At 43.9% G+C, this 13,706-nt stretch overlaps 1 protein-coding gene across 1 annotated transcript in view; it reads left to right on the top strand.

Moving 5' to 3' along the window:
• The first annotated feature begins 1,439 nt into the window (after nucleotides 1-1,439).
• Nucleotides 1,440-13,706, top strand: part of TMCC3 (transmembrane and coiled-coil domain family 3) — a 124,557-nt gene continuing 112,290 nt past the window's right edge. Inside the window, exon 1 of the mRNA XM_042889881.1 lies at nucleotides 1,440-1,489. Within this exon, the coding sequence (XP_042745815.1) occupies nucleotides 1,478-1,489 (12 nt within the window). The 5' untranslated portion in view covers nucleotides 1,440-1,477. The remainder of the gene's footprint in view (nucleotides 1,490-13,706) is intronic.

Here is a 13,706-nt window from a genome sequence, read left to right as displayed (position 1 = left end):
AGAAAAGAAAAGAAAAGAAAAGAAAAGAAAAGAAAAGAAAAGAAAAGAAAAGAAAAGAAAAGAAAAGAAAAGAAAAGAAAAGAAAAGAAAAGAAAAGAAAAGGAGAGATCTACAATAGAAGGAGACAGCAGTATTCCTGCTGTTATGAGACAACAAATGAAAACAGCCTACAGTGAGTGATCTGGTGAGTGATCCAATGCAGCTTTTGAAAGATACAAACAGCAGGGTCTATCTCCAGGGCAAATGGGTCAGCCCTGCACTTTGAGAGGACAAAAACTAGGGCCCTGGAGTGGGGAGCCAACAGCCTGTCATTGGAGGTCCCTGGGCTGCTCTGTGGGAGCCGTGTTTGGGAACTGACCTTAGATTGCCTCTGGACCATAAGGAAGAACAGACTGTTAGGAAACCTGCTCTGAGATATGGGACTCTCCTAGTAGATAGAAAGCAGTGGTGCTGAGGAATGTGGTTGGGATACACTAAGAACCACATGGCAGTAAGTTAAGCATTGCAACAACCAAACTTTGGAGTTCCAGCTCTCTTTCTTTTAATTATAGTCAAAAGTCTTCATAATAGAAATGGAGGCCACATATCTTTCAATGAGTGTGACTGCAGATAAAGCAAACCAAACACCCAGAATGGTTACCCAAGTGCCCACAAGATTATTTCTGATTCATACTCCTCTCTGTCATACAGTTTCTCAGAGATTCAGCTCTGGTGTCCCCTTCCATTTTAGCCCCGAATGTAACCTCGGGCGGAGCAACGTTACACTGCAACAGCCAAGAAGGCAGCAGGGTCTGAGTCTGCCTGCACAGTGGTACAAAAAGCTCACGGCAATGGCTTGCCATGGGGTAAGGCAGAAAGGAGCAGCCTGCAGGTTCAGACCCCCTGGGCACGCTGCTCCGCGGGGCCGCAGCCCACCCGGGCTCAGCAGCAGGAGCCCGGGGCTTGCGATCGACGCTAATGAAGGGAGTTTGTCATCGTGAGCACTGAACAGGCGCTGTTTTCATTTGAGAACAGCCCGTAACTCCGACAGCGCACTACAGCTTGTAGGGAGAGTAAATCGCGACTGGGACGGGCGTTACGTCCTTCGGGCCAGACCTGTTTTGTTACAGGAAACTGCTACAGGTACACAAGCGCCGCGTTCGGCGTTGAAACAGCCGAGAGGCATCGTTCCCAGGGCCGGATCCGGGCACGGCCGCGGGGCCGTTCAACCCGGCCTCTCCTCCCCGCAGCGGGAACCCGCCCCTCGGCTGTTGCCCCCACCGACCGGCGGGAAGGGGCCGGACAAGGGGGCGGGTGCCTCGTGCCGTCGCTCCGCCGCTCAGTGCGGGCGGCGCGCGGAGGGACTCCGGGCATCTCGCGGCCGTGCCGAGCCAAGCCGTGCTTTGCCGAGCCGCGCCGCTCCTTCTGCATGGCCGCACCTTGAGGGCCGGGAGAGCGCGGCGCCGCGGCGGGGAGCGCTCAGCGCCGTTTGCCCAGCATGCTGCGGAAGGTAAGCGCCGCGCCGGGCAGGGCGCGGGGTGGGGCGGCGCGGCCGGCAGGGGGCGCCACAGCGCCGGCAGCGGGGCTCGCGGGGGGCGGCGTTGCCAGTCGCCGGGTGGGGCGGCGCGGCGCGGCGCTGTCCGTGGTGCGGAGGGGAAAACTTTGCCGTCTCCGAGCGCGCCGCTCCCGGGCTGGAGTTAGCATGGATGGTCGCGCTGCAGCCGGTGGCGGCGTGAGGCGTGAGTGTGGAGAGTGGGGAAGGTCTCCCTGCCCACCTGCGTTGCCGCTTCGCGCACAGGAACGGGCTTGAGCAAGTGGAACGGCTCCGCGTTCTACACGGCGGCTGCGCTGTTTGTGTTGCGTGGAGGTGAACGCGAGGCTGCGGTGACTGGCGAAGGCGCTGCTGGAAGCTGTAGAAAAATACCCCGAAGGTCTGAGCAGAGAGGAGGGGGGCTGCATAGCGGCATCAGAGCTGCTGTGGAGCCTAAAGCTGTTAAAGTCAGTAGGAATCTTTTGCTTGACCTATGAGGATGTGCGTTCAGAGCTTCCAGCTCCCAGTCCGGTCCTCAGTAGTCCTCCCAAGTCTCTAGTGCCAGGTGGAGCTGGGCTGGTTCCCACCAGCTGGAAACTGGCTGTAACAGAGAGCTGATGGTGGAGCAGAAGCATTAGCTAAAGAACGACCTGCATAACTGCCCTTTTGCGCTTATCTCACTCCTTTGCCTACCAGGAGCAGTGCAGAGATGATCAAGATCTGATAGGATACAAGGTATCTGAGCCGTGTTTCACTTGCATGCTCAGTTCACAGGCTGCCCAGGGGTGAATCTAACTTCGAGGGTTGCTCTGCCCTGGCAGCCTGTTCAGTGCTGTGCATTCAGCGACCTGCCTTTTCCAGGATAACCTCTGTGTGAATTCTAGGCCACTCGCGCGATGTTCCTCTGTTATACCAGAAGTAGCGCAGTACAAAGTGAAGTTGCACTAAGCTCAGTTTAGCTCAGAGGTGATAAAAATAGTAATGCCTAATTCTTAGAGAACACTTCAGGGCTAATGAAGGCTGTGGAAGGAACCTTCTAAGAGAGAGAGGCTCCCTTTAGGAAAGGTAGCAATAAATAAAAACAGCTGTACACCTCACTTTGGATCACAAGAGCCCAAACCACGTTTTTGTTTTAGGCATCTCAGTGGAGAACATTCCTATTGAGTTCATGGATCAGGACCTTCACATGTCTCAGTAAATCAGTAATCGTGCAGTATCCAGCAGATTAAATTGGTTTCATGCCGTGGCTCTGTATATGCTTCTGCACTTCTGCTCACCGGCACAGAGGCACGCCTTAGGCAGAAGACCTTCCCTGTGTTCCTCAAGTTCTTGCTGTGCTCTGCGTGTCCCAAGCAGAGTAGCTTAGGCTAAATGAGATGTGGTGCTGTGTGCAGTGGAGATCTATGAGTTTAGGAGGAGAGAACGGAGTGGAGAAGGACAGGCAGTAGCACAACACTGCTGATCTCCTGGTTTTAGAGCTTTCTGCTGAGTTTGGAACTTAGCTGAAACAGCTCTCGCTGTGTGCTCCAGCTAGGGAGCAGTTGAGACCACTCTGCCTGCTGCCCACCCCATTCTGCTGCTTCCAGATACATATGCTGAAATTGAAGGGAATGTTGATAAATCCTCTGAGCATGAGTGAGGTCAGGTTTCCTAATTCTCCTATTGTCTTATTTGAGATGCTTTGAAGCAATCTCCTCTTTCCAGAGAAAGTGTCCCTTAGACTTGACAAACATGATGTACTGAGTTCCTTGGCCACTCTTCAGGTGGATCAAAATAGTTAAAGATGATATAGGCATTTCCACATTATGCTTATACAGATACACATTTTTAAGAACACCATTGCGTAGTATCTAGGCACTACAGCTGGATTTATAGCTAATGTCAGCTGAGGTTGGTCCACTTGACCCGATTATGGTTGAAAAACCTGATTTTTTTTCTTCCATATGCCCTTCCCTTTTGCTGTGGTTTAACCCAGCAGGTGGCTGAGCACCACACAGTCATTAGCTCACTTCTCTGCTTTCCAGTGGGATGGGGGAGAGAACTGAAAAAAAGCACTGAAGTAGAACTCGTGGATTGAGATAAAACTATTTACTAAGATAGAGAAAAGGAAAAGAATAATAGTTATGACTCTCTCTCTCTTTATATATATATACATATATGAGAGTATATAACAAGTGATGTACAAGCAATTGCTCACCATCCACTGACTGATATTGAGCTAGCCCCTCAGTGAGCAGAAGAGAACAAGATGAACTCCCACTTCATTCAAAACTCCCCTTTCATATGAGGTCCTATAGTATGGAATATCCCTTTGCCAGTTTAAGTCAGCTGTCCTGATTCTGTCCTCTCCCAGCCCTTCCTTAGCATGAGCTGAGAAAACTGGAGCAGCCTTGGCTCTGCATAAGACTGTTCAGCAATAACTATAAACATTGGTATGTTATCAATATTGTTCTTCTCCTAGAACCAAAACATAGCATCATACCAGGCACTCTCAAGAAAACAATTCCATCCCAGCTGAAACTAAGACAACATTTTACTCAGTTTCATATTAGCATGAAAGTCTGAATGCAAATACAAGCAGGAAGAAAACCACTGAGTTGTTTTTATTTTCTTTCTTTTTACACATTTCCCTCCCCGCCATTCAAATGAAATAGATTGGCATTTTTGTTAATAGAGGCACTATCTGTTAGGCAGTGTAGGAAGGTGGTAACAGAGTTAAGAGAGGAGTGACTACATTCCTAAGCAAGGAGTGGAAAACCAGTTCTTCAAACCTTAGCGTTCTTACATCTTTGAACTTGTTTCTTTCAGCTTCTTTTGCCAGATGTATGTGTCTTTATCTACCATAATAGAAGGTGATTTATTCAGCCTAGACAGTCCTTCAGCAGATCACTGAAGTACGTATTAGATATAAATTCACACTGGCTGATTTTGTTCTCACCACTGTGTATCTTGCTCATCTTCACTTAGGAACACGAAAGCCCAATTCACTTGTCAGATTCTGCTGGAGTTATTTTTTCGAGCAAGATGTACCCATGGGAAATTAGTAGAACTCAAACACATCAACAACAAATTATAACAGTATCTGGAGACAGCAAAAGGAAGAAATTACTATACTGAGAATATACTGAAAATCCAGGCTGGTCTAAATAAAATGTATAATGAAGATGAAATTGTGTGTTACTTCTGTTTTTATTGTAAGTAATTTAATGTTCTTAGATTTGTTAATGTTCTGACTCTCAGTAATCAGTAGTTACAGTTATAGATAAAAATGAGGAGGGGAAAAAAACCAAGCATGCTTGGTGTTTAATTCATAAGGCAGTTAGGAGGGACATACATATCTTGACAGGTACAGTGCTACATCTTGCTGTAAGCTGTAATCACAATGTATTTGAGCAGAATGAAAGATTTATTTTTAAGCAAGTTGTCTTTGTCTGTTCTCTACAACTTGTAGCGCAGAACTGTGCATATTGCGATAAGGGGAGTGGGTGGCACTGCAGCTCTGCAGGGGAAGGAAGTGCCCTTCTGGTATTTGAAGTTGCTCAGAGATTGTCTTCATAGCACTGTCAGTCAAAAACAACACTTCAGGGGCTGAGGTAATAAAGAGATTTTCCTTATTCAGCAATTTTTAGAGGCTCTACTATGTTGGCTGCCCTCCGGGAATATAAAATGTGTTATTACTAGTTAAATGCATGACAACAGAGAGCTTTCTTCAGCAGTAATCTAGCTGAACTAACACGTAGGCAATTTATCTGGATAAGACACAGGCCATCCTGAACTGAGGAAGTATTGAGTGAATTCTTGCTCCAGACACAGCAGTGAGATTTGAATACAGGTCTCCACTGGGCTGTGAAGAGAAATGGGACAAATGTGGAATGGAGATTGCTATTAGAGCTTGGGCAAGCTGTTACTGGGAGGGTTATGGCAATTCTGCCAGTGAAAATGCAGCTGCCATGAGGAGTTTAAGGGCCTGAAGATCACAAGGTGTGTGAGTGAGGGTTTCAGTGGCATATTGGTGCTGGTTTGAAAGCACAGAAGATAAGAGGATTTCCAGCTTTTGCCTCCTGTTAGCTAAAGAGTTCTGCTTTCCCATCACTGCTTCTGCTGTTGGTTTGTATTTTACTGTGACTCAACTGATCCATCTAAGCCAACAGCGTGAGGCAAATATGAACATGCTTGCATGTGTTGAGAAATTCTTGTCTCTAAAGGCCCTTGAGGCAAGAAAGAGGCTCAGAAAGCTCGTGGCCTGCAGATCCCTAGCAGCTGGAAGGTTTTCTAGAGAGCATCGTTCCATGATTATATTGTGATTAGAGTCCTCCCTTAGCATCTGCCATTGTCCACTTCTTCAGCCAAGATACAGGCATGGATGTAATGTGATCCAGCATGTTCCATAAAGGTCATCGCCACAGAACTGAGCCTTATTTTCCCTCAGTTCGTTTGTGAGATACTGAACCTGTTGGAGTCATACACTTGGCTAAGCAGGTCAGCTGAGAAATGTTTTATGAGCCTAAGCTGAGAGTGTTCACATAACTTCTGTCTGAAGCAGCATGAGAACAAATAGAGGAAGATTAAAATCTCTTATGCATGTTGACTTCATTGATCTAAAAGCAGTAGGATTTTTAGCAAGTTATTTCTTGTGTTAGCGACCTGACTCTGACTCCTGCTCAGGGCCATGGAGCTCAGAGTGACTGTTGCCAGGCTTTTCCATTGGCTGTCCTCACCAAGATCTCCCTGGCCTCATGTTCTGAGCTTGCGGCAAAGCAGAACTTAACACTTAAAAGATACAGAAAAGGGCAGTTAATACCTCTTCCTCTGGATGTTCTCTGCTGCTAGAATGTTGTCCTGCTGAGAAAACAATAAAATACTAATTAAAAAAATATATATATATCAAGAGTCGCCAAGCAGACATGGAAAAAATAGGCACAGATGTGCTGATTCACCTTTTTGCTTGTGAATAGAGAGAGTTTTGGTTCCTCTAACAAAGGTTGTTTCCAGGTCTGCCCAATGATAGAACTGCTATATCAAAATGTTTTTTCTTGTTGTTGTCTGTTTGTTTTCATTGCTTGGGGATATGGCCATGCTGGATTGAGTGGCCAAATAAACAGAATTAATAGGTTCACTGTGGGATGAATTTTTGACGAACTAGCCATAGTGTCACTGTGTTTTCCTGTCAGTCTTTTCTGCAGTAGTTAGCAGTCTGTGCAAAAATGGATTTCTTCAGTCTGCCTCTGTAACACATGGCAGAAATTGGCACTGATGGTTTGTGTTTTTGCCTCCAAGGCTGCCTGTTTCCTCTTAGAGAAGAAATGACTCCTGCTCTGGCGAGTGCTGCCTGCTGTTTCTGCCCAGAGCACTGATCCCTCCTTAATAATTCAGTGAGATTGAGCAAATCTGTGTATTTCATGGAATGCTGTAAGAATGACCAGTTCATTTGATACTGAATTTCGTGTAGTTTGATAGCAACTGAAGTCTCCTTGAGTTGAAACATTCAGCTTACAGATGCACCTCTGTGGTAGGACTTCTTGGCTAAATTTCCCACCTGTTTCAGACCAGAGGATTACTGTGAATTGTGAGCCTCTCTAAACTTGTACTGATTGATTTTCAATTGGAAACTGCCGTGCTCTTCTGTTCTTTGCACCATTTTCTGTGGCCTCAGCTATGTTTTGCAAACAGTGCTAAGCATTCAAGGTATCTCTTCCATGCCATCCAATAAGGTAATTTATGTCCTTGGAGGAAAAATGGCACCAGCCTGTAAAATCCTTATTATAATGATCACCCCCTGAATGTGGGGTGTATGTCAGTGGTTTGGGCTTGAGATTGATTCAACAGTTTTGCTCTTCCCACTGGTATGTTGGCCTGCTGTGTGATTTGTAGGCAAATTTGTCTGCTCTTTTTCCCCTATGGCCTATCTTGTACAAAAGGAAGAAACCTTTTATCTCCTTGAGTAATAAGTAAGACTTTCCAAAACCTTTGATGTTCTCCAGTTGTAATGTGAAAAATGGATAGGACTCACCTTTTCTGTTGCAACATCTGTGCATGCTCTGAGAGATCTCATGAAGATTCAGGACCTATAAAATGAAGACACTGGCTCTTTGGTCACGGGTTTCTTGCTTCTGAACAACTGATATTCAGCTGTTGTGTTTAACAGTGCAGCCTGACCTTGAATGTCAGAAGCCATTTTAAAGAAAATGCCTTACTACCCCACTTACTTTTGCCAAAGATGTGCTGTTACAAACAGAGTTTGATGTAAAACAAACAAACAACAAATAAACCTCTGCAGAAGATGTATTTCTGATGAAAATACTGAATTTTCCCTGAAAAAGTAACTTAAAGCTCTTTATTTTTAGAGGAGAATCAAATCTTTTCCAGAAGGGGAAAATACGTATCTTTCCCCAATAGCAGTATAGTAATAATGCTTGCTAATTTGATTCAGATATTCCACTGTTTTGTAAATAATCGTTTCCATCTGTTTTTTTCTTTTTTATTGTTATTCAAATAGGGTATTCACAATCATGTCATAATTCATACCAGTTAACGAATTAGCAAATCCTTCTGTAGTTCTCTGCCTTTTTCAGAAGCACTAAAAACTGTTCCATTAGATGTTCTCTTCATCTTTTTTTCTCTTTCTGCTTATTTCTGGAGAGACGAATATGTACACTTTTTCATACATTTCAATTATCTTACTTTTTGCCAAGATATATTTTCAGGTAACACAATTAAAACTCCATTAACTGTTTTAAAATGAAATATCCCCTAGTGGCAGTTCTTTGGTACTGGCCAACTTTAGTTAATGATTGCAAATGGAGGTATTGATTTGCTCAGAATTAAAAGAGGATTTTTTTTACCTTTTCCTTGCTCTTTGATGTAAAAAAGAAGCCTGAAGAGATAGATGCTCCTTCCCTTGCTTTTTACCACTTAGATTCACTTCATTCTTGTCTTCCTGCATGTTAGATTTTAGGGCTAATTCATATTATTTTGTTGAAAGCATTGCTGGTTGTATAGATTTGTGATACCTTTTTAGCAAATGGATTCCCTCTGACCCGTAGTAAGAAAGAACTGGGACATGTTACCCAAGTTTTTGCTATTTGACTTGGTCTCAGCAGAGATGCTGACCCCCACCCTGCTGCAAAATGAAATGTACCCAGCTTTAGTTGATAACAGAAGGAACATTTTCCTGACAGACAATTAGCTATCCCTCCTACTTTTGATGTGTTGCAAGAGGATTTTTTAACTTAGCCCTATAACAGGTGAGTTTTTTCAACTGCCAATTTCAGATATTAAACAGTAGGGGGTAGCTGAAGTGACCAAGGAGGTGTATCGACCTACCTGATACTCTGGTAATTCATACTCGCTTGGAAAAAAATGCATATTTGTATCTCAGTTGCCTGGCATGCTACTTCCAGAGGTGAAAGCAAGTGGTCAAGACTTTCGTATCCAACATCTCTACTGGCAGACACTACTGAAATTGAAATAATTAAAGAAAAGGATAAAGTTACTTTTATTCAGTATGTCTCTTGCAGAAATACAGTGATGGAGAAAGGTGGAGTCTAGAATCACTGGCAGTGGCTGGCAATCTAATGTAAATCCTCGGGCGGGTTAAGTTAGTCTGTTCTCGGCATGGTGCCCAGAGTAGGATGGGGGGGCAGGAATGGGGAGGGATGAATCAGTTCTGGTGTTTTGCAAGATTCTGCCTTCTAGTTCAATATTGTCTTGTTTTCTTAGCCTGAATTTATTTCTGACAGGTGGTGACAGAATGTTTTCATTAAAGAAATGCTCATACCTTCCTAGAATCATAGAAATCAAATAAAATCTCCTGTGGCAAACAGTATAATCACACTGACAAACAGCCAGATTTTCTTCACTAGTTCTTTGAGCCTTGGAAATCCTCACTCCGTACAACAGCACTCAGCCCCAGTGCTCACCAGAACACATAAGCTGTCCATTTTGTTCCTCTTCTTTGCCCAACCCTGCCCCCTGTAAGCAGAGCTGCCTGCACTTGGCCTGTTCACAGCTGCCCTCAGTTTTGCCATGTGCAGCCGTAATACTGTGGTCTTGCTGACCTTTTCAGGGTCTTTAGGCAGTGCCAGCATCACCCAGATGGATCTTAGAACTGCTTGGCTACCTCTCAGGCTGCAGCATGGGAGCAAATATGAGAGGGTAGCTGTCTATCTGCTCCTAAGCTGGGAAAGCAGTCAGCCAGAGAGCCGCCATTTCCAGCTTGAGGGCCATTTGCAGGGACCATATGTGGGCTGGCTCTCTGCATACAAGGCAGAAAAGGTCATCTGTCTGATGGGTTATCAACCAAAGCTGAGGATGTTTTATTTCGCATTCTGCCACACTGTGCAAAGGCACTGACTCTGAGCGGTATTTCTTGAAAGAAATGGGATTTAATGAAAAGAGTGAGGGTGAGAAACATCCGGTATCCGCTGCAGCCCAGAGGCTGCAGAGAAGATGAAGCAGCCCTGAGAGCCAGGGAAGGGACCAAAGACCCTGTGACTAGTGCTTTGTGTGCCTGTCTCTGAGATATGTTACACTGGATGCTTTTCAGATAATGAGCTAGGAAAGAGCTAAATGACTTATTCAAAACCTTCTAACTGTTAAAAACTGGCTTAGATTCATGTATCAGCTGTAAGCCTGCCTTCCTGAAAACAGAGCAAGAACTGGTGTCCTGATTTTTGCTCATGATCTATTTTCAAACTTTCTGGTAACCAGCAAGATGTGCTGGTACCCAAGAACCAGGCTCCTGTGATGCTTTTGCATCTGGCCCTTTCCTGAGAAAACAAAGTGACTGATCAGTGAAGCACTCTGTTTCTTCAATTGTGTGTCCTGTGGTTTTGTTTCCTCTCCTAAGAATGCCAGGCAGGTACTAGCAAGGGTGATTAGTCAGTATGATGTCTTGGTAATTTTGTGTGCTTCTGTATTTGAGATAAACTTAAGGGAATTGATTGCTCTGTGCAGTCAATCTTCCAAGCTATGGGAAGTCATACACTGAGCTCACTTTGCCTGAGTATCTTGCATTGCGTTGTTACAAGAGACTAAGAACTAGTTAACTTCATGTCACGTTTTGTAGTACTAGTTTAAGGTAATTGAACTATGTGTGATTTGCCTTCTGGTCTCTCACTTCTCCTAAAACCAGCTGATAGTCAGTGCCTGTGTAAGTTAGACATTAGTAAAATGCGGTTCAGCTGAGCAACTCGGATCATGTAGCAAATGGTGCCATTCTGCATGCCTGTTCAGAGCACATAAAATCAATCTGCTTCCAAGCTGGAGCCCTGCCACTTGATCTGTTGTTTTCTAGCAGTTTCAGACATAAACCAGTTTACATTATAGTTAGCATAATCACGCTGTCCAGACATCAGCATATAAACTGCACAGATTATGCTAGAGAATTACATTGTAGAAATACAGATGGATCTGTTTAATGAGGTATAAAACCTATTTTGCATGAAATTTATAAACCTCAATTATCCATATGCCACAAGGGACAAATAATAATTCCGATTCTTAAGCTTTAAGAAAATGGAGAGAATTTTATTCAACATGATAAGCATTAAGAATCACAACCTCATGTGGGGTAATGCAAAGCTTGGATAATTGAAGTGCTTTTGTATTGGATTCTAAGAGTGCAGTGGTATTTTATGTTTGGGCTTCAGTTCAGTATCCAACTCAAAAACATGTGTAAGAGCCATCTAGGTCCAAGCACTTCTCACCACCACTGGTGAGAAGTCTTTAACTAACCATTACTGGAGGCAGAAATAAAGAATTTGATGATTTTCTTCTCTAAGAAAACCAATGTAAAATTTTTATAGCGTGCTGACTAAAAAAAAACAAAAAAAAAAAAAAAAGTTTTGTCTGAATGCCGTGTTTTAAGTTTAAATCTGTCTTTTTTTTCTTTGCTTAGTTTGGATCTCAAAATACTTTGGAGTATTTTTGTTGCTCATTTAGAGTAAATCCTTCTTCATTTGCGCTATTTCTCTGTGGTGATATTTGATACAAGGATCTCTTTAATGCTCAGAAGAGGAAAAAACTAGACTAAAAATCATCATAAATCTTGCAGTTAGAATGTTATCATCCTTCTGCCTCCCACTATCACCACCTGTTGTTTTTTTTAATCCACGGAAGGTTTTTTGGACTGCTCAGATGTCAGTAATCTTCCCATTGCTTTACCAGAATGGTGAGATTAGGTAAAAATTAGCTGAAGTGGTACACACTGAATAGGTAACTATTTGTGTTCTTGGTATGGATTAGTGTATTTTCTTGTTTGAAACTCAGTATATTAACATCCTAATGTTTTTATAGTTAGAATCATAGAATCCTTAGAGTTGCAAGGGACCTTTGAAGGCCATCTAGTCCAGCTAAATCAGGTTGCTGAGGGCCTGATCCAGCCTCACCTTGAAAGTCTTTGGGAATAGGGCATCAACCACATCTCTAGGCAATCTGTTCCAGTGCCTCACCACCCTCGCTGTAAAGTTAGACCATTCCGGTGACTTTCCAGCTGATTTACTTCACTGCCAGGCCGTGTGTAAGTGTAACCTGCTCCACTAGCAGTGAACAGATTACTGTATACAGACAGACAGATGGGCAGATGAATGTATGCTGTTTTTCTGCTAACTACAGCCTGGGTCAATCCATTGGCAATTGCCCTCTCCTGAAGACATGCCGCAGCTGACGCAGCTCCCTGCTGAACCTCGCGCTGCGCCTGGAAAAAGGTGCGTCGCTGTCCATGGTGCCACGGCTTTGGAACACTTCAAACCACAGCCAGAAGGGATGCCATCACTGCTGCGGTGTAATGCTAGGTCAGAAGTACTTGTGGGAAAGAAAATGTCAATGTCTAGGCTCAGGTAGTTATGCTGTCTGCCCCTGATGCTCTTCTGCATAGCATGTGGTAGCTGGAGGTGGACAAGCCACGCTTTATGACAGACTGCAAAAATAACTTGTTCAGAAACTTGCGTCTTCATAAATGAAGAGCAGCCTAAAAGCTGAGGCGTTCTTTGCAGTGCAAGTGACCAGCTGGATGTAGAAGGGCAAGGGATACCTAAATTCATGGCCTTGCTGTTTAGAGATCAGTCGGTTTCTTACATGACAGTCCTTCAGAAGGTTCTTCAGTCGGTAAGCATTTATCTTCTGACCCATTTCTTTTCCTTCCACATAATTGGCACTGAACTCTGAAATGCAGCCAGCCTCTCATCCTCTGCATGTGCACAGCATATTTGGCAGATAGGAGCTGTTTGGGCAGGATCCTTATCTTTGCATTTGAGAAGATGTGTTAAGAATGACAGACTTGCACTATTGTCTCCTAGACTGTCATCATCTCCTTCTTTCTCATACCTGTCTTTAGATCTCTTTTGTCATTCATTTAAAATGGTGCCTGCTTTACTGTGCTATTTCACAACAGCACATCAGTAGCCACAGGGAATCTCTATATTTCATTTTAGCATAACCATTGTTCATTTCCAGTAACTTCCACTTGCTGATTCCTTGCTCAAAGCCTGCTTTCCCAAGCACTGTGCCAGTCTTGTTCTACATGAGATATTTAAGAGAAAATTACTTATTAAAATGTCTTTATTGGATGTTAATGTGGCACAGAAAGAACAAAACAGAATCTTTATCGTACTACATGCCAGAGGACAGTCAGTGGTGCAAAGCAGGCAGTGAGTGAGGGGAATGCTGTTACTGGAGGCAACACTTTGAAAATGCATTTTCAAATTGAATTGGAGGTCTGGTATTTGAGCTAAAGTATTCAAGATATTTAGTTTTTCAGGACAAAACTTAGCAATTTAAGAGTAAAAAATGTTTGTGAATGTACACACACCAGTAATGTTAATGACAGTTATGCTGATCGGAAGAATGCCTCTGTTCGCTTGGTTTCAGTGGGAACTGTGTGTTCGTGGAGTACAAATAATGGCAAATCAGGGGAAATACTCGGAGATAACGTTTCTATGCAGTGCCACCTAATGGTGCGTTTCAGAATAGGAACAGGTGGCTTTCATTCGTGCAAGACGTAGCCCCTATATAGCTGGGCCTTCTGGCTTCCCTAAATAATCACTTTCTGTGCTTCCTGATCATAGGAGTCCTGATCATAGTGTGACCTGTACCTATCCCTATTAGGACTAGCTGCAGGGTAACAAATACAATTATTAGACTGCTTCTCAAAGGGCAGACATTCCCTCTGTACAATTAACCATTACCTCCTGCCTCT

This window comes from Lagopus leucura, unplaced genomic scaffold (genome assembly GCF_019238085.1).
Source record: "Lagopus leucura isolate 7727_CA_CO unplaced genomic scaffold, USGS_WTPT01 Super-Scaffold_100159, whole genome shotgun sequence".
NCBI classification, from domain to species: Eukaryota; Metazoa; Chordata; class Aves; order Galliformes; family Phasianidae; genus Lagopus; species Lagopus leucura.
This window is presented reverse-complemented; position numbering and strand designations above follow the sequence as displayed.